The 21,334-nt window shown below is 32.7% G+C and overlaps 1 protein-coding gene across 1 annotated transcript in view; it reads left to right on the top strand.

Annotated features, from left to right (window-relative positions):
* The window catches only part of LOC129219844 (proline dehydrogenase 1, mitochondrial-like), a 43,720-nt gene extending 22,633 nt beyond the window's left edge, over positions 1–21,087 (top strand). Inside the window, exons 8-13 of the mRNA XM_054854153.1 lie at positions 7,212–7,304; positions 12,128–12,274; positions 15,218–15,313; positions 17,158–17,354; positions 19,312–19,400; positions 20,854–21,087. Coding sequence (XP_054710128.1) covers positions 7,212–7,304; positions 12,128–12,274; positions 15,218–15,313; positions 17,158–17,354; positions 19,312–19,400; positions 20,854–21,059 — 828 coding nt within the window. The 3' untranslated portion in view covers positions 21,060–21,087. The remainder of the gene's footprint in view (positions 1–7,211; positions 7,305–12,127; positions 12,275–15,217; positions 15,314–17,157; positions 17,355–19,311; positions 19,401–20,853) is intronic.
* Positions 21,088–21,334: the final 247 nt, after the last annotated feature.

Here is a 21,334-nt window from a genome sequence, read left to right as displayed (position 1 = left end):
ATATCATCATTATCATCAGCTCCTAGGATTAGGCAATATGCCTGTTCCAACCTCATTGATCCATTCAACTTTTTTTTGGGTCAGTATATTTTAGCTCAAATTCATGCTCTTTCAGATGAAAAAAAAGGGAAAGTAACAAGAAATGTGAAGAATTTGAAGCAGAACTACTCTTAGCAAACTTAATGGCTTTTGATCTGTATAAAAGCTTTGAACCTTTTCGAAACCAGGGGTGCAAATGACTATGTTTTCTAGACCATGAAAAACTCTTGAATAAAAATGACTCAAGAAAAAGAAAATGAGATAATTCAAAGCAAATAAACCAACTTCTTTGAAAATGTACAGAAATAATAATAATAATAATAAATAGATTAAGCAAGTGTGGGTGAAGTTTTAAGATTCTTCAATAAACCATTTTTTTATGAGCACTTAATTATAACGAGCAAATGCAGCAGTCCCTTTGTGATCGTTATAAGCGAATTTGACGGCATTTATTTATTTCGTCCTTCCATAAATCTTCTCATAGTCTGAAATGTCTTTCATTTAAAAAGCCCTATCTATTTCTTTCCTTTCCTAAACTTTGTAACACAATTTGCAATACTTCTTTATCTTTTAATAATCACTGCTATTTATTAGATTTTTTTTTTTTTTTTTTGAGTTATCATATAGTTTTGGATGGTTTTATGACGGAAAGATATAATATTTGTAAGTTAACCTGTATCAGAATAGCATTTTAGATATGAAGTAAGCTTTTTTTCCCATGACAAAGTTTAGAAGATAGTTAATTTTTTCAAATCCTTGAAGTCCTTGGCAAAAGTTTTAATTTTTTGTGTGAAAATCAAGATAGTGATTACTTTTGTATTAGTGAGTCAGCAGAATTAAAAAGGGTTATGTGACTGGTTTCTGTCAGCCATTAAAAAAAAAAAAGAAATTAGTAATGTCAGAAATAGACACCAGGTTTTGGGCTTAGTGATATCAACAAGCAAACTTCTTGGTTGTTCAAGAAAAAGGAAGGATAAAAGTAAAACAGAACGAAACATTTCATTTATAAAAGCTTTGCGGAAGTCAATTAATTAATTAAAGCCAAAATCCATAGAACTGTTGCCATGAATGTTGGCCATTTTTCCTTATTGGTAAGACGTCAAACTCGTTACCAAAATGTCCCGGGTTCAATACCAGTCTGTCAAAGATCTTCGGTGTTCATTAATGGTGACTGAGGCACATTAAACATGTCATAGTCACAAAGTCCTCCAAGTGAATCAGCACCTCTGGGGTGTTGGACCAGGGATTGTTTGGCTTCTGGTCTGAATCAAAAAACAGAATTGTCTTCAGAGCCCCATCCAGCCAGTTAAACCGCAACTAGTGGTTGGTACGGGGAACCCTGGAGTGTGATATGATATGTCCAGTGGCGAATACAAGGGGAGGATCGTGGGACTCATGATCCCCCACCCTCCTAAGCCATCGACAGCAGTATGCATCAAATTTGTGTTTAAACACTTTATGCATAAAATGTAAACGATGACAGTATCTTTTCAATTTGTTAATTATTTTTGAAAGTGAATATTTAAACTACTGTTTGGTTACATTGCTTATAAACTAATTTGCAATGTTTATCCCCAATTAGGTACCTTATTCCTGGCTGATTTGGTGCTTTTTATCAACCCCCAAGCAGTTTCAGAAATATTGCGTGCCCTAAACCATAGGTTAGTTTAGGGGGTCTTTCTTCAGCTTGACCAATAGCCTAACTAGAAGTTGGATAGAGTGGCTCGTGCCAGGGGTGCAGCAGCTAGGAGGGCAGCATTTGGACTGATTTTAAAAAAAAATATATATTTTTTTTTAAATTGATCATATGAGCAAAGAAATGCTTTTATAAATATCAATAAAAATAAGTCTTGCAAGAAAAAAAACTAGAGGAGAAAATAAAGCAATCCTTAACCCTCAAAAAAAAAAGGGGGGGGGGGTTACCCATGGTGATTCATTGAATTAGCTAAAGACTTATGACACACAATTTGCACACCAGGGAGCGGTGGTGGAAAGCGTTGTATGCTGGTTTATTACTTTTTTTTTCGGGGAGGAGGCCATATAGTGTCGGATATAGTTTGAAGTGTATAGTTTTTCTTAAGCCAAGTATTTATCCTCATTATAATAAATAGTAAAAAGCAGTGGTTGGAAAAACTACTTTTTTTTTGTAGCAAACTACAACTACAACTACTTTACTACAAATGTAGTTAACTACAACTACAACTACTTTTTTCAAAATGTAGCAACTACAAACTACTTTTGAAAAGTAGTCGCTACTTCGCTACTTTTTAAAAAATAAATAAATAAAAAGCATACACATACACACCGTTTGAGGATTGAACGAAAAAATTAAAAAACTGGTTTAGGTTAATAAATTGACTCGTTTGAAAATGAAATATTACTAATAATTATATATTTATTGTTTCATTCCTTTACCAAGCGAATTGGTCATTCCAAACATTTTTTACGATTTTTACGACAAATATTCGATACAAGAAAGGATTTAAAAAGTTGAAGGAATTCAACTTTCAAGTTTTTAATCCTTTCCTGACAGTGAATATTTCATTTAAGAAGTGCAACTCGGCTACTTGAAAATTTAATAGATGCAGTATGCAGTCATAATTTGGTTAAAATTTTATATAGACATACATATATGTACATAAAATTGATTTAGACGGTTAAAACCATCTTTAAACGAATGAGAAAAACTTAAATTTTCACTATCGAAGTTAATTTTACAGGCACTTATATTTTTTGTAAAAACTAGTTAATTGATTTTGAGTTTCAAGCTAGGGGTCCGGACCTGGACACCATCTCCTTTCTTACGTAACTAATAAAATGAAATAAGAGCATTTTTCAATTTTACCAAATGATCTTGAAAACTTACAATATTTAATGATTGACTTTTGTTTTGTTGATACATCAACACTCAATCAGTTTAAAAAAAGAAATTCTAAAAATATCCCAAACAGTACCAGTATTTATAATCTAATATTAATAAATATCCAAAATATGAAACATAACTAAGAATGCTTATTTTACTTCAATGTGCAAGTGTCGACTACCACGAAATGGCTGAATAGCGAGCTAACGAGTTTTGGAGCTAACGCGAATTCCTCACCCCGTAACACGAAAATTTTCGGAAGGGAATCGCGAGGCTTAAGTATCACCTTCTTTAGTGGGTACTACATATTAGTTTCGTGAATCAACTTTCCTTTTAGCATCACTGAAAGCAAAAGTACCCCACTAGTCAAAACATCCCTTTGTTAATTTACAAATCGTCACTCCGCATCTTTTTCATTCTTAAAATGAAGTTGATGAAACATTATTTCACATAAGCGGGCTGTTTTTCTCTCGTTTTAAAAGGAATAATAGAAAGTTTCGGACAACTAAAGAAATAAAAAAAAAATTCGATATTCTTGAACGACTGAAAAGTGCGTCGAATTACTGTGTCTACTGTACTGTACTATTGTAGTGTTTCATTTTAATACGTACTGTACTGTTTTATTTTATGCCAGCGTTTCTTAAATTGTGTTCCGCGGAGTCTCAGGGTTCCACGGAGCTCTCTCAGGGGTTCCATGAGATTTGTATATTTTCTTCCTGCACCTTTTAAATTTGTCACTTAAAAATAACGCCTTTTCAAAAAATACATTTAATTGTCACTTTCGCAACTAATCTAAGCATTATTACTCATCTGGAATAGCCACTATGAGAACAAGTTTATTTCCCGCCTAAAATAATGCAAATTTTTGATCAAAAATAGCATGAAATAGTATCTTTAAGGTTTTAACTTCGAAATTTTATCGAGATCAATCCCAAAACGCCTATTTTTCAGCTAATGTCCCCAAAGATAACATAAAACTGGGTGTTAAAATCTTCAATTTTGAAAAAGTTTCGGAAGAAGCTATTAACTCCCTAATATCCCCGAAAATAGTTTAAAAGTGACTTCAATGGTGAACAAATTTTTGGAACGCGCCCCAAATCTCTCTCCTACAACATTACCAAATATTGCCATAAATTACGATTTTTGACATCAATTTCAAATATTTTGCCCTTGATACTAGCCGTTCTCCCAGTATCTATGGCAAGGCCGTGGTGGCCTGATCGGTAAGGCATATCGGTGACCGGAGGTTCCCGGGTTCGATACTCGCTGGTCGAAGATCCACAGTCTTCATTAATGGTGAAGGTGACTGAGAGACGTTAAATATGCTCGTGTCACAAAGTCTTCCAAGTGAAACGATACCTCTGGGGGTGCTGGACCAGAGATTGCTCGGTTACCGGTCTGGTTCCAAAATTCAGAGCTGTCTTCAGGGTTCCATGCAACTGGTTAAGCCACTAATAGTGGCAGGTACGGGAGATTCTGGAGTGAAAAGTATCTAGGGCAGCAGTGGAAAGGACGATTTAAGCATTTAACGAGTGATGACCAATTTAAGGAGGAGTTCTGGTCACGAGGGTCTAAATGGTTTAGTTCTGTCTAAGGCCCCTATATATACAGCTACTCTAGTTCTGTCTGAGGGAACACACAGTGACATCAAAAACTCTAATTTGTAAATAAATAAAAAAATGTTAAAAAATAAGAGATATTTAAAAATTTTTAAGTTTAAAAACTTTTTCTACGTACATTTCAGTGAATTATTAACACTTTTGTAGGTAAAGTACATCTATATTTCTTTTCCTAATTAAGAAGATATTTCAATCATACAACATGCATAAATTCTGAGGATATTTGTCCCTTTTAAAATTTCTGAGTATTTATCAGAATCACAAATAGGAGTGTACTGGTATTTTGCAATAAGAAATAGTAATTAGCAATCATTCAAATAATTAAAATGCTCTATAGTTAAATGTATTTCATTAGCGATTTAATGACAAATAGTTAATGTGATAGTCTCTTTGAGGTAAGAACGGGGCATTCTCCGAAACAGAATACTGGCTGCAAACTATTGAAACACCAGGGGCTCCACGAAAAAAGTGAGCATTAAAAAGGGTTCCACTAATAAAAGAAATTAAGAAACGCTGTTTTATGCCATTCTCTCCTATTGATTTTGTGCACCCTAGCCGTATTTTTATTGAATAACACAGCTTTTTCTTTTAGTACAATAAAATTTCAGTTCTCTACGTTTAAATTGGGAAAAATGAAGTTATGAAATGAGTTAAAATAGTTTGAGGAATGTTTACAAATGTCTACAGTAATTGGTATGTTCTTTAAAAAAAATCGTATAAATTCTCTTTTTCTGAACGCGAAATTTCAACCTAAGTGGGGAGTCGCATCCCTAGCGTAAGTTGAGATTTCAGTGTAAATGTGGAAGACATTAATACCTTTTCTTTAACAGGCATATTTGCACGAAACGGAAACATTTCCGTTATTATACATTTCTATGACACTGTAATATTTATTGTTAGCCGGCCAGAGGGCAGTTCCCTGTCATCCTCTTCTATAACATTTACAGTAATTTCCACATTAGGAGGATATTGGCTCAATAATCTCATTGATATCTAAAATGTTCATCCACGGGACATTCTCTGCTATTCTGACAGAAAACACAAACGGAGTACTACTTGACAGTTATCTATTATTCTTTTCTTTCTAAGCCATGCTCTGCTGAAGGAAAAAATTAGGGAAATGTGAACATTTCGATGCCAAACAAACTAATGGCGTCTAACAGATAGAACATATGGCGTCAAAATATGTCTGATGTCAGCTCGTATTTTTCAGAGACTTACGAATCTGGTTGATGCAAGTTTTACTCGCGTAAGGCTTGCATCAGTCAGGTTTTTTGAATCCTCGTTTTTAATTTCTTTCTTTCTTTCTTTTTATTTATTTATTTTATTTTTATTTTTTTGGAAACTTTATTTAAAAGTAGTTTTTAGAAATCGCTACAAACTACTTTTTTTTGTAGTGAACTACTCGCTACTCTACTTTTTTTCAAAAGTAGTGCGCTACACTACAAACTACTAAAAAATGTAGCTACTACAGTAGCGTCGCTACTTGTAGCGCGCTACTTCCAACCACTGGTAAAAAGTCTCAGTTGAAAAAAATATTGGGAGGTCTTAATTAGCGAATATGTAGTACTTTTATCTTGCCTGCATATAAGTGGTCGTGTTTATAAGTCAATTTCAGATTAGCAATGTTTTTCGCATTTTCTTTGCTTTTCTAATTACAATATAATTTTTTAAATGCTTTGATTTTTATTTTAAAAAAATTAAGGTTTCTTTCTTTCTTTTAGAAAGTGTGTAAATTATGTATATTGTACATTTTCCGAATGGTTTGAAACAAATTCTGTTAAAAGTTTAACCTGTTAAAAAAATAATAATAACTACATTGTTAAAAATGGAACCGATTTTTTTTTTATTCTCTTTTGCTTTAAGAACGTACATTATTTATACTATTTATTAACAAATTGAAAACATATATTTGGTTTTATTGAATTTATGTGAAATGGTGGGGGGAAACCTGAAATTTTTGGGAAGGGGGGGAATTCTGAATAGGCCGAGTAGAATCCCAATTTTACCAGTTGATAAAATTTGATTATGCACGCGAATACATACATAACATCTACTGCAAAGGAAAATTGCGCAGCATTGAAAATAATTTTTTAACAAAAAGAAAGAACATTAAAGTTGCAATATTATCTCCTAATTTGGGAATTAATTAGTTAAATGTCCCCCCCCCCCAAAGAAATGTTTGGGTGGTCACAGTGACCTCCAGTGACTTCCCATCGGGACGATGCTGGGAGGGGGTACAATTTCTGAAGATCGCCAGGGGCGCCAGACCCCCTTAATATGCTACTGAGTCTGCCCCTCCCCCTCCCTAAAACGGTTTCCTGTATCCGCCTGGAAATGTCATGAATGTCTTGGAATTCCATAAATTATTATTGTTAAATATTGCACAACATTAAACTGAAACATCACTAACATATTATTCTCAACAATAAACTGCATTTACTTATTATAGGAAGCAATATTAAAGAAATATTTCAAACTTCTTTGTCACATTTAAGAGTGTAACGAAGCTGTGCCGATAAACAACACTAAAAATTGCAACATTCTAAAAAATTTTTTGAAAAAATGCATGGTATAGATATGGAGTGAATAGTTTATTTTTCAATGTAAGCTTTATTAGATTGCAAAAATAAAGCATTTTAGAATGTTTATTAATTTATTAACTCATTTTTGATCTCATTGGTTTACAGAGCGGAAGAATGGAGCTAATAATTGCAGCCTTAAATAATGAAGAAGAGGAAATGTTTCGAAACATGATGAGACGCCTTCATAATATTGCCAGGGTGAGAGTTTGTTGATTTTCTCCTTCAAAACAAAACATAGTTTTAACCAATTTGTATAGATCTCAGAGAATCAAAACAGAAATAATTGAAATTAAATCATGTAACTTCTGCGAAGATTTCTGCTAGTTTTTCATGAAAACATGCTTTCCAAATTAGGCTTGAATTTTGAAACTTCCCAACTTCTCTCATAAGTTGAAATCTGGCATTCACCCCCCCTCCCCCCCTTTTTTGAGCAATAAGGATCGCTTACTGTTCTCATTTGACGGCCCTTGGCGTTTGGCTCCTTTTTCAGCTTGGACCGGTGGTGTCTGCTGGTGGGGCTCCTCTAGTGCTGAGCACTTTCCTCTAGAATCTGCTTCTTCTGGACGGGCGGTTTCGTCCATGTGTGTGTCTTACACACACGCTCACCTTTATACACATACACACATGCTTATGTACATACACACAGGCCTACACACACACACAACTGTACACAAGTAACCGCCCAGGAGGAGGGGCAGGCCTGGCGGAACAGGAGCCGTTTCTAGAAGCAATAACCCCAATGAGTAGGGTCCTGCCACAACTCATGATTGCGAAAACATAATTTGAATTCGAAATTTCAGAATTCAATTTTTTTTTTTTTAACTCTTTTGTTTTTTTTTTCTTTTCTTATAAATGAGAGTATTGCATTTGTACCTGGAAAGGTAAAGGGCAGTGTCTACGAATTTTCCATTTCTTTCTTTTTTTTTTTGCCCTTTTATCATTTATGGTACTTAGCTTTATTGTCCAAGCTTGCTTAATTAGTTTCCGCAAAGCATGGCAAAGCGTCAAATTCCAATATTTTTCTATTGTTAGTATGAACTCCAAAGCTTGTTTCGTCAAACATTTCAAAAGCTCATTTCTGCAGATACTGCTGCCCTGTACCCAGGGACGGCATTTCAGCATTTCATCTGGGGGGTCGAGTTTCTTTAATATGAATTTCCTCAGTATGGAACAAAACACATAATTGACTAACAGCAAGTAATGTGTTGAGTTTCATCAACCATTACGGAGAACCAGCAAGATTGTTTTTCTTGAACATTGATTTGCGATTTACGTAAATTGAATTTGCTCATTTTTTATCATTCTTCTCAAAACATTTGGGGGTGCAACCGCACCTTCTCGACCCCCCTATTTTCCGCCCCTGCCTGTACCTTCCCATGGCAGTGCAGGTCTATCATTTTAAGTAGTCAGGAAAATGCAATGTTTGACTTTCACTAATGAAATTGTATTTAGCTATCTCAAATGTATTTTCTACTTCATTAATTTCATTTGTATCAATATTTTTCATTTTTGTTTTGAAATCACTTAAAGAGCCTATTAAAAGCAATAAATAAGCCTGCAAATGTCATCCACCTCATGACATTTACTTCAAAATGGATTAAAACACAGTCTGGTTACGATACCCAGAGGCTGCTGTCTCCCCCTTGTTGGGCTGATAAATCTAGAATAGCCATAACCAAGCTGGATACAATGTCCTGGTTTAAAATGTTGTTCCTTCCCATACAACCAAGTTGATGGTTAAATTGAATTTTATTGAATTGTTATTTAAAAAATTGTATAAGTAAAACTAATTCTTTATGTTCAAATTTTATTTTGGTAAAAAGTAACAAATGTTCTTGAAGCAAGCACTGCCACAAATAAAGAAAATCAATAAACAGCACCATCATGAAAAAACATGGTGCTATTTCTTTTATTTTCAGTGGTCAAGGCATTTTTTTTCCATTAATATATCCAAAACCATTCACATTGGGCATTTGAATGTTGAATTTTTCGTGCTCTTGGCTTTTTTTTTTTTTTTTTTTTTTGCGTTTCTTTAATGACACATGTCATGCTTAATTTTAGCATCTTGCTATAATTGTATGACCAGTGCCTGATCACTGAATAAGCCTACAGGGTGGCGACAGATCAGGGAAATCAGGGAAAAGTCAGGGAACTTTATTAATCAGGGAAAAGTCAGGGAAATATCAGGGAATTTTGAAAAAATAACAAAAAATCAGGGAAAATTGATTTTATGAAGAAAAAAATTTTTTTTTGCTTTACAAAATTAAGTACTCTAATTCCCTACACATTTTCCGCCAATTATCTGTTCAAAAAAAAAAAAATTTATGAGGTGCGATTATACACAGTCGCATATTTGTGCATCTTTTTTCCTCAACGTCAAAGCATTGAATCTTACTTATTAACCACAGAATGAACTTCCTAAGATTGCTTCTGTGTCTGTTAGGTTGTTTATTTTACCTAGCTTGAAATTTCCTTTTACGCTTTAAATGCTACGTAAAATAAACAACCATACAGACAAAGAGGAAGCCTACATTAATGCCTTAGCTCCTTTGCCTTTATTCCATTGTATAGAAGTAATTAGCGTACTGTAATCACGATTTCAAGAAGAAATCTTTGGTTTTTGAATTAATACTATAAAAGCTTAAAAGTTATTATTTCTTTTAAAATTCTTTTTGAGAAAATGTATTAATTTTTTTATTGTTAAAATGCTGTATTCATTCATTAAAACCTATGTTCTTGATGAGAGAAAAACTCCCTGTGAATGGATGTCAAATGGTTTCATCTGTTTTGCATAAATATGTCAATTAGTTATATAAGAATAACTACATTAATTCTATTCTTTCACTATTACTTGTTATTCTTGCTACAATTATTATACTGTTTGAAAACTTAGTTCAAAATAATTTCAATTACTTTTTAGTTCTATCATAAATACACAAATGTTTTTAAGAGTAATTTTAATAGTTTCTTAAAATTCTTATGCTAAGTGGTTTCTGGAAGTAAAGTATTTTTTTTTTTTAAATTTTCTATAATCTTTCCTTGTAGAAAAATTTAATATATTGTTTTGTAGGTCCCCCCCCCCCCCACCCGCCCAAATTGATTTGATATGTTTTTTTTAACCATTTTATTTAAAAAATAGCATTTTTTTAAAGTATATTTTTAGTTCAACAACTTTACACAACTTAAAACGTTTAAAATACTGCATTTTATACAAACATACAATGAATTTCAAGTATAGCAAAGAAAGAAAGCCATTATCATTGGCAACGTAAATCAGGGAAATTTGGTGAACTTAATCAGGGAAAAGTCAAGGAATTTTTTTTCACAGTTCCTGTCGCCACCCTGGCCTACTAGGTTGCAACCTAGGGCCTCTGATTTTTAGGAGCCCACAGAGGATTAAAAGTGTTTCTGCCATTGGCTAAAATTGTAAGGTTTGACAAATGGGGCCTCCAAAAAGCGGGTTTGGCCTATTGCCTTTTGATGAGTTAATGGGGCCTTGTGTGTGGCTTTTAGTATCAGCTTTCAGTTTACAATGTTCCGTGTTATTTTCTCAGTAGTACTCAAAGTCTACTGAGCAATAATACAAATGTGTTTTATTAGGTTAAATGTGTTTTTATTCGATTGCAACAATCAGCATGTCAGGTAATGCATAGTAATGAGATGAGGCTCATTATTCTTAGATTGTGTGCTGAAACACATTTTTGGGACAAATAAATTGGGATATAGATTATAGACCAAGAAACAGAAGTGAAAAATACGTTCTTAGCACATGCGCATGCACAAAACAGTTTTAAAAAACTTGCAATAAAAAGTTCATTAGAACTGAAAATATCCACAATCTCTTACATTAGTAATGTAAGAGAAGTTGTTAATAAATGTTTTGTACTAAGTGTTAGAAGTCGAAATCATAAGTAGATTGGTGGAAATAAATGAAGTAGAAAATGAAAATAACTTTAAGTAAACCAGCTGTGTATGCATTAATTTAAACTACTTCAAACAATAACTTGCTGGTCATAATCATGTAGCTAGTACTTATTCAATATTATTGAAATAACAAACACTGATGTGTAATTTTACAAATTGCAGATTACTGCAGACCAGGGCCGGATTTAAGGGAGGGCAGGCGGGGCTACTGCCTCGGGGCCTCCACAACAAAGGGGCCCCCAACAATAAAATTTTTACAAAATATCCTAACTTTCACGGGTCAGCAAATCTTACGTTTTTTTCTCCCAGACATTTTTTTTTTCTACAAAGAATGCTTGCACAAAAATAATTTTATTATCGATGTATCAGAAGGCCCTGATTGCAAGTATCCATTTACTATCAATTTTTTATTTGTTCAAGCATTTCAGTGGCAATATATTTTTTTTATTCATTTAATTTGTAATTTGTACCTATGAGTTAAAGAGAAATAAAGTAAGTAAAAAAAAATCCGAAAAATGGTTAACTTTGCAGATCATCCTTACAACTTCTCGCTTCTTGAGCTCAAAAATTTTCAAAATTATTTGACGAAATGACTTGAATGAAAAATTTTTAAACTCCACTCCTTCGTTGCCCCGGGGCCTCCACACTTCCAAATCCGGCCCTGCTGCAGACACATGTTTCGGAATTACAAGGAAAGCCTTTTTCAGAGCAAAAGAATTGAGCTCATGAATGAACAGACATCTGACAAAAGCCATTCAACGATCATTATTATTTTTGTTTCATTTTTCTAGTATCATAGTTTTATGGAGGATATTGATGATAGTTGCTGTTTTGATAGTTTAATGTTAAAAAGAATATTCTTGACAGTTGAAATTGATTGAAAAATGATTCACGATCATATTACTTTTCTCTTCTTTTTTTTCCTCAAACAGATTTTTATTTGGAAAATAATAAAATGCTGTGCTCTTTTTTGACAATTGTGAGTGTTGAAAACAGTTTCAATTGGAATGAATCTACTGTTATTTGGAAATGAAAAGATACATTTGGGTTATTTTATGTGCCTATTTATTAATAAATTCCTTGAAATATTTTGACAGAGTGCCCGGGAAAAAGATGTGCGTGTGATGATCGATGCGGAACAATCATATTTTCAGCCAGCCATCAATAGGATAACAATGGAAATGATGCGGAAATATAATAAACAGAAAGCTATTGTTTTCAACACTTATCAATGCTACTTAAAGGTTAGAAATTTTTGTCTTCTGCTTTGAGATTTTTTTTTCATTGCTTAAGTCCCCTATGAAGATCAATGGCCCTCTTTAAGCTATCCACCCCTTGCTCATTATCCCGTCTTATGGTAAGCTGTTCCAAGTTTCTACAACCCTACTACAGTAGTAAAATTTCCTTATTTCAAGATTAGCCTGAGATATGAATATCTTAAAACAATGACACCTCATCCTGCTTTCCATCCAAAAATTTAACCCATTAACATCTTTAATTTTGATAAATGTAAACAACCGAAATATGTTCCCTCTGAAGTTCTAATGCTTTAATTGAACTTGAGTTATTCAGTTCATTAATATCATCTTTGACAGGGGCTGAAATCTTTCCCCTTTTTTCTCTCTCTCTTTTTTTTTCTAATTACTTTCTCCTATATCTAATATATAGACAAAAATATTTGATTTGTGCAAATTTTCGAATTTCAAATTTGGACAAATTCGAACGTTTTGAAGTGTGCTGAGTTCATTTGGACCATTTTTGGAAAATGTCTTATGTCTGTGTGTGTGTGACCAGTTTTTTGTTGCCACTCTACAGCAAAAACTACCGCATGAAATCGAACGAAAATTTGGACTTGTGTCCATTGGTTTTTGGCGCGAATTCCTCTAAGGGGGATGGAGCAATGAGACATTTCTTGATTTATGCGTGCCTGCTATTCCCCAGGAAGTAACTGGCAGAATCAAACAAAATTTGGTCCATATGTTGCCCCTAACAGGTACAGGTGCTGATTCAATTTTGGTGTTAATAGCTCAAACGGGTGTTGAGCTATAGAACGTTCTTTGTCTTCAATTGTGACTGCTGTATCTCAAGAAATAACGAATGGAATCAAACAAATATTTGTCGACAAGTAGCCCTTAGTGGGTATAAGAGCTGATTTTATTTTGGTGTCAACAGCTGAAAAGGGGATGGCGCAATCACCCGTTCTTTTTTTCCATTTTGAGTGCCCTATCTCAAGAAGTAATGCTAGGTTCTGGATGAAATTTGGAATAGATGTGAATCCATATTTAGACAGATGTTGGTTCAATTTTGGCACATATCGCTTAATGGAGGGGCTGATTTTTTTTTAATTTTTTGTGTGAATAAAAATAGTTTTATAATTGCAACAATAAGAAAAATAAATCGTAATAGTCTGTCGTCTGCTTGTTTCTCGTGATTTTAATTGTATGGAAATGATCAGAAATATTATCTCAATGATTTAAAATTTTTAACTGTTGCCATCTTATGTTTGTTGACAGATAAAATATTTGTAATTAATTCAAGCAAGGCTTTTAAAATAACTTTCAATTTTCACTCTTTTCTTTGCCTTTGCGATAAATTGGGGATTGGGATGGTCGTCAAGTTTTGGCAAGTGTAATTTTCTTTTTGTTGGGAATATTGCTTCCTTGTCAAGCATAGGGAGGGATCAGAATTATAAGAAAGATATAGAAGAAAGTTTCGTGATGGTCACAACATACTAGTTTTTGTAATAAACATATTTCAGCTTAAAAGACCAACTTTTAGCTGTGGTGTCGCTTTTTTTCATTTAATTCAAGTACCTGCAAAATATTGATGAATATGTGATTGTTGTCTGTTCTAGATGATTTATTACCTTTTTTCTAAATTCAAATGTAGTTCATAAGTTGTAATCTTTAAAAAAAAAAAACTGTATAGGGTTTTTTTTATGTTTGGAGTTAAACTTACTCTGGTAATCATAATCTTAAAATTAGTTTGAGATGGTATAGGTCAGTCAATCCGCGTTAATTTTAAGCCAGAAAACTTGAATGTTACTGCATCTCTATTTTTTTTATCAGATCCCTTGACGTCTTTATCTTCAACTTCATGTTCATCTCCTTATCTAGAGGGAGGAAAACTGCCTCGCTTGAAAAATGGAAAATATTTCAAATTTTAAAAAAAAAAAAACTGCTTTAAAAAAAATTCCTCCATTCTGAGCAGGATACGCCTTGTTCATATTGATTATCATCCATATATCTCCTTGTTCACCTCTTTTTACTCAAAGTTTTTTTTTTAAAGATGACTGACACAAAATTAGATTACTAAAATAACAAAAACATCTCACAAGTAAATAGGAAAATTATTTCAACTTCTCTTGTGATTTCTCCACTACTGACTCCAAAAGCCAAAAGAGCACCTGTTGAAGCAGCATGTAGTAAAGCTAGTAAAGTGTCAGTAATTAACTGTGTCCAAATGTGTGTCTTCTTGAATGAAACACGCAGTGAGAAAGTGATTATTGAAATTGAAGAAATAGTTATTAAGAAGTTTAAAAAAGAATGATGCAAATACTCTGCCTTTATAAAATTTAATTTAAGCATCGAATTTTGCCATGATTTTTCCATCAAAGAGATTGTCTGAGGATAAAAATGGAAGTATTTCTGAAGAAGAAACATTTATACACAAAGTTTGAGGATTTACTATTTTACCAATCACAAAACTTAGTTGCAACTTAAAATGGCAGCTTATCTGTAAAAGATGGTATTCAAATAAAAAGTAGGATTTTTTTATATTTTTATTTTATTTTATTTTTATTTATTTATTTATTTATTTTTGAATTGTGGATATTTTTTCAATAAAATAATTTATATGTTCTATAATTTTATCAGTTATCTACACATTAATGAAAGTATTCTCGGCTCCCATTACTAAAATGTTAAAAATAAGAACTAGTGGTAGGTCAAATTACCGATGAGTCGCAGTTTTTCTTGGGTTTTGCTGGATTGGTTCTATTGCGACTGACTGTACTTTGTTTCTTACTATTTCATACATTTCAAAACATGTTGAATTTGGAATTCAAAATGCTTCTCTCAGTTAGAATTGCAATCACATACGTTTTACAGACTTCAGTATGTTTAGTAATAATGTGAAATAAAATGCTGTTAAATTTATTATTGTTACAATTTTATTCTCTTTTTTAGGAAGCATACAACAATGTTGTTCTTGATTTGAATTTAGCTAAAAGACAAGGCTTTTATTTTGGTGCTAAATTGGTCCGTGGAGCTTATATGGAGCAGGTAATTAAATGAGATATGTGATAAATCTTTTTGAGAAATCACGATTGCTTATTGCTTTCATTTGACCATTTTGAGGTCCTATCATTTTATTTTCACGCCAGCACCCTCCGCAGCATCACCGTCGACTGGCTCCTCACGATGCTGCTCCTATAGCGAAAGCCATCTCCAGGTTGCGTCAATATCCTACACTTACACGCATACATACACGCACGTACACACAAACACATACACACACATACATACGCCTACACACATACACACACACAAACACATACTCACACACGCATACATACAGACACCTACACACACACACCTACACACAACTACCCACACTCTCATGCCTGCACACAGACACAAACACATCTGCCTACACACACATACGCACTCCCTCCCCCCCACACACACACAAACACTCATACACACAACTACCCACACACTCATACCTGCACACAAACATAAACACACATGCCTACACACACATACACATATCCCCTTACTCTCTTTTAAATATTCCTTTATGTATACTGCACACTCAAAATTCATAAAAATAATGAATAATAAATATAGTCCGACCGCGAACAAATGACTCTTGTCAATCATATGAGAAAACGAGTCCATTCCTTAAAATAGGTAGAGAAGGAAGAAAGGAACTTTCCTCTTCATATCGCCCCTTCACGAAAACGGAAAGTTCTGAAGCGAGGAGGAGCCAAGTGTCAACTTTTCGTGGACAGACTTAATAAACTAACACATTTGTTTTATTTATGCAAGTGTCAAAAAATATTTTCAAATAGTAATATAGTATACATTTAGTTTCTTATTTATTGTTACAATCTACATAATTGCATGAAAAGGACAGAGCTTTTTTTCTTTTTCTTACTTTAAACTATTTGCAGCTGTGATTAGTTTTTTTTTTTTTTTTTTTTGTAAATATTGCAAAACAAATATGTGGGGAGTTTTTAATTAGCAGATAAAAAACTTTCTGACATCGTAAAAGTTTCTTGAAATTTTTCCACACAACCTCAACAAACCTGCAGATTTTTTTTTTCTTTCTCTTTGTGTGCGTCATCAGAAAACTCAATAAATTTCCTGTCACATTTTAGAAGCTTTACATTGTGACAGCTTGCATTAAACTACCTGATACATATTTAAATTTTATAAATTGTTAGAAGAAAATTTTATGTAATTCAAATATGTGTCTAGAAAGCCATTGAGCAAACTAATTTTAAAAAAAAAATTAAGAATTAACAGAATTCATGTAAATACTGTGAAGATACCTTACATGTCATATTTTACATACATAAAAACTTTTAGGGGCTATTAGGATTGATTTAAAATTGCATCATTACATTTTCCTTAATAATCCTGTAAAATGAATTTTAGTATCATGAAGTTAAGAACAAAAATAAGCATTGTTGTCAAATTCAAACATAAGACTCATGCCCGAATCTCTTTGAAAATAACTTTGATTATTTCAGTTCTTGCTCAAAAATGGAGTAGCTAAGGTTAAACAAAGCATTGAAGGCATCAAAAGTTGGACCATCTTAAACACATAAATAAAAATGCAAAACTAAGACTTAAAGGAATTTATTTTAACAATAGATCTTTGCTTAATTCACTAGAAAATTCTTCTGAATTATTTTTTTTCTTTAGGGGGTGGGGGGTTGGATTTTGTTTTGAAAATTCAGTTTAATAACTTGTCTTTTAAGATTAAAAATGCACCTACTTCCTATAATGGAAAAGTACTGAAGAAAGTTTCTTATTTTCAACTGACCCTGATTTAATTCGTTAGTTTGTTGTCTTTTAAGTTATCTAAGAATGTTTTAATAATTGATTTTAATTGATAGGAAAGAATAAGAGCTCAAGAGATTGGATATCCCGACCCAATCAATCCCACTTATGAAGCTACATCTGAAATGTACCACAAAACTCTCAGTGAGGTTCTGAGACAGATCCATGAGGATCTTACAGCATCAGCAGAGAAGAAAATAGGAGTCATGGTGGCCTCGCACAATGAAGATACTGTTCGTTTTACTGTTAAAAAGTAAGCTTTTTGAAAAAATAACTTTGCTGAAAATTTTTAAATACAGTCGACTCCCGCTACAATGTGATTCGACTTATGCGAAAAGGCTATAACACAAAATTTTTCAGGAATAACGAATTTTAGAGTTAACGCGAATTTTTCGTCCAGAACACAATTTTTTTGGAAGGAAATATGGTCTTCGTTATTGGCTACTAAATATTGATTTCGTGAGTGTTATTACATCCCAAAAAGCATCACTGACAGCAAAAGTTCCCACACCAAATTAGTCTATGCATTGTGTTGTTAGTGCAGCAAATAACCTTTTATTTATTTTTTTCATTCTAAATATGAAAGTTGATGAAATATAATGGCACCTTAGTTGCACCTTCATCTAAATTTTGTGAAGATCGGAAGAAAAAGAAAGTTTCTGACTAAACAACTACAAAACGTCGACGGTAGCGCGATAATAAGTATGAGTGAATTATTCATACATACAATTAAAAGTCAGAACAAAAAGATATCCGAAAAAGTTCAGAACTTATTTTCAATATCGAAGCTTGCAGAGTAGTCTATCAAAGTAAATATTATGAAAATGGAAGCTGCTCTTGTATTGTAGAATTAAAGAGATCAGGAATAGGGGCTGTTGCCATAAATTGAAACGTTATAAAAGATAAGGCGATTCAACCGTATTTAAAAATGTATTAGATAAGAAGAACGATCTGATCATGGAGCATAAATCATTATCTTCATTTTTTTAACTCATAAATATTGTTACTGTATATACCGTACAGTACTGTTTTAGTGCGGCATTTTATTATTACTTCACACTGTACGCACCCGTATTGTTTTATTTTAAGTCTTTCCCTCCAATTTTAAAGTATTTCATGTTGAATAAAACAGTTTTTTATTTTTTAAATACAATAAAAGTTCAGTTTTTTTAAGTAAGAAACTGTAGTGTACAGTTGAGGAATGCTTTAAAGCAGTTTGAGGGGGTGTTTATAAGTGTCTAAAAAACTTTGGTATTCTTCTAAAACAATTGTACATATATTTTTCCACAACACGAAATTTCTACTTACACAAGGAGTCTTGGAACGCATCCCTCGCGTAAGTCAGCACTCGACTGTATATTATTATTCCTAACTACCAATTATGAACATCTACAACAAAAAACAAGTATAAAGAACACAGAATACTACAAAAAAAAGCTCAAACAGAATCCATTAATCTAACATATTGGGTTGAACTTGTTTCGAGTTTATATTTGTTCACAAGAAATTAAACCGAGTGTTATTCCAATTCTGGAAAAGAGTTTGAATTGTAAACGAGGTTTTAAAAGTTTAAAACATGCATGGAAAATATTTTTAATGCCTAGATGTCATTGTCTCAGAGCAACAGTAAGATATTTTAAGTGTTATTTCGAGGATTAGATATCTTACTGTTGCTTTGAGGCGAATAAAAATTACGTATTCACTTTTTTTAAAAAAGTTTTATGAAAGTTTCAAAGTCAAGATTGTTTCATACAATTTTTTGCTAAATGGTCTGAAAACGTCAATACATTCAAAAGAGGTTTACAAAACTAAACTAATTTTTATCAAGCTATGCTAAAAAAAAATTGCATAGCACATGTGATAGATATAAAATAATCAGTCTAAACTGTTAATTAAATGTACAGTGTTTATAAATAGAACAAACAACAAAAAAGCAACCATGACTTGTTTTGTTTTCATTTTTCTTTTTCTTAAAATGTTTTATTTATTTAACTGTTAAGTAAGCTCCTAAAAATTTGCTTAGCTCAAAAGTTAAATTTTAACTTCAGATGAAATAGTTTGTGACTGAATCAATATGTATTTTTAAGTATTTATGCTTTAAGTAATATTCTACTTCATTTGTTTAAAAATGCATTTATAAATAATATTTGAAATACTACCTTCAGCATTTAGTGCAGCAATTTCAAACAATCCCTTTTTTTCTGTAACAGAATGGAAGAACTTGGAATTAAACCAGAGCATAAAGTTGTATGTTTTGGTCAACTGTTGGGTATGTGCGACCAAGTGAGTTTTTTGCTTGGTAAGTACTTTTACTCATGATTATCTTTGTTTTCTTGTAATTACATAATTTATGGTCAACCCTCTTTTTTCCTAGTTAATCAGATCCAAACTCTACCATATTTCTACAAAGTAAGATTATTTTTTTCATAATTTGAGTGTAAAAAAACTTGCTTATGAACTTTAAATACGTTTTTTAAACATTATTAGAGCCTGGAGCCCTCTTGACATGAAATAACATCCTTTAGTCACTACTATTACACACGTGTTAGTCAATGTATTACATTAAACTTGAAAAAATAGGTATTTTAAATATCATATCATTTTAACGGTGTGTGCTTTTCAATACACATACAGATTTTTCACACACTACCAAATAGTACTACTTGTTTAAAATGCAACTTCAAAGGTTGTTTCCACTATTTTTGTGAATGTAGACTTAACCACTTAGATAACTCGAAATTCCTGAAATAACTACAGTGAATCCTGTGTATAAGGATACTGTACATAAAGATAACCTGTATTTTACAGATAACCTGTCTTTTACATTTTTTTTTTGGCCCCATTAAAATGTCAGCATGAATAATCAAAATGTCTATAACGATAACCTGTCTATTACGATATTTTTTTTAGGTCTCAACAGTATCGTTGTAGACAGGTTTTACTGTATTAATTCGACAAGTCACAGTCACATGGTTTAAAAATGACATGAAATAAGAACTGAAACATAATAATAACAAAATTAGGCTTCATAATCGTACTTCAAGATGTAAAGATACTTGAAACAAGACAAGACACAAGAGTAGTAATATTGAATATTGTGTATGAAATTATCTGCACTTCAATTAAATCACCACTATCAGCTTTCCTGAGCAGTTTCAGTTTTAAATTCCGATTGTGCTACTTGTATTGATCACATTTGGGGGGAGGGGTCACCTTACATCAGGGTGCAATTTGGGACAAAAAGCCTGAAGGGTTGGGAACCCCTTTCCTAAATCCAGGTTCATCATTTCAAAGTTTTCCGGGGGGGGTGGGGGTCAAAGGGTATGTACTCAATGCAAATTTTCTGGAAAAAAAACCAAGCCCTCTTATACATAAATACATTAATTTTGCAAAGCCAGGGGGTCAGTTGTACCCCCTGGCACCCACTGACTCCTGACCTCCCCCCCCCCCTCTCCCCACACTAAATGACGGGCCTGCCAAAGATCAGAGAGATATATTTTTATCAAAAGTTGGATTTAAAAATTTAGTTTATATGAAAGTATCACAGATTGGCGATATATTTTTAAAAAGTTTTTTTTTAATACCTAAAGAGAAATAAAAATGTGGAAAAAAGTCTGTTGGATCACTTTCTCTCCAGTTATGAGTTAAATCACATCATCCTATTAAGTAGAATATTCCCCTCCCCTGGCCCTTTGTTTTATTAAATTTCAATACTCAAAAATGGCTAATTTGTTGGCATTTTTATTTCCTAGGTCAGGCTGGTTATTCTGTGTATAAATATGTTCCTTACGGCCCCATTGATGAAGTGTTGCCTTACTTATCAAGACGTGCTTTGGAGAACCATGGAATCTTGAAGAAAGTAGATAAAGAGTTGAATCTGTTGAGGAAAGAATTGATACGGAGAATGTTGACAGGTCAAATATTTTACAAGCCTAAGGGAAATTATGTGCCTGCATGAAAGTAAAAGGAAAAAATCTGCTTTAAAATGGATATCCAAGATAAACCAGCCATCAATAGTGTTAAATACGTTTAAATGTTATGAAGGAGCTTTAGAGAAGTAATAATAGAATAATTCAGCTCATATCTCGATTTATTCTTTTTTTTTTTTTTTTGAAAAACTGCAGATGGAAATATTTTTGAGTCCTTTTTAAGAGCATGCATTTAGTTTTTATTGATTCATTTTCATACCTTAATTTAAATGAGCAAATTGCCTGTTAAAGGAAGATACTATGT

Source organism: Uloborus diversus, chromosome 4, assembly GCF_026930045.1.
Source record: "Uloborus diversus isolate 005 chromosome 4, Udiv.v.3.1, whole genome shotgun sequence".
Classification (NCBI taxonomy): domain Eukaryota; kingdom Metazoa; phylum Arthropoda; class Arachnida; order Araneae; family Uloboridae; genus Uloborus; species Uloborus diversus.
The sequence above is the reverse complement of the archived record's forward strand: the minus strand, read 5'-3'. Positions and strand labels throughout refer to the sequence as shown.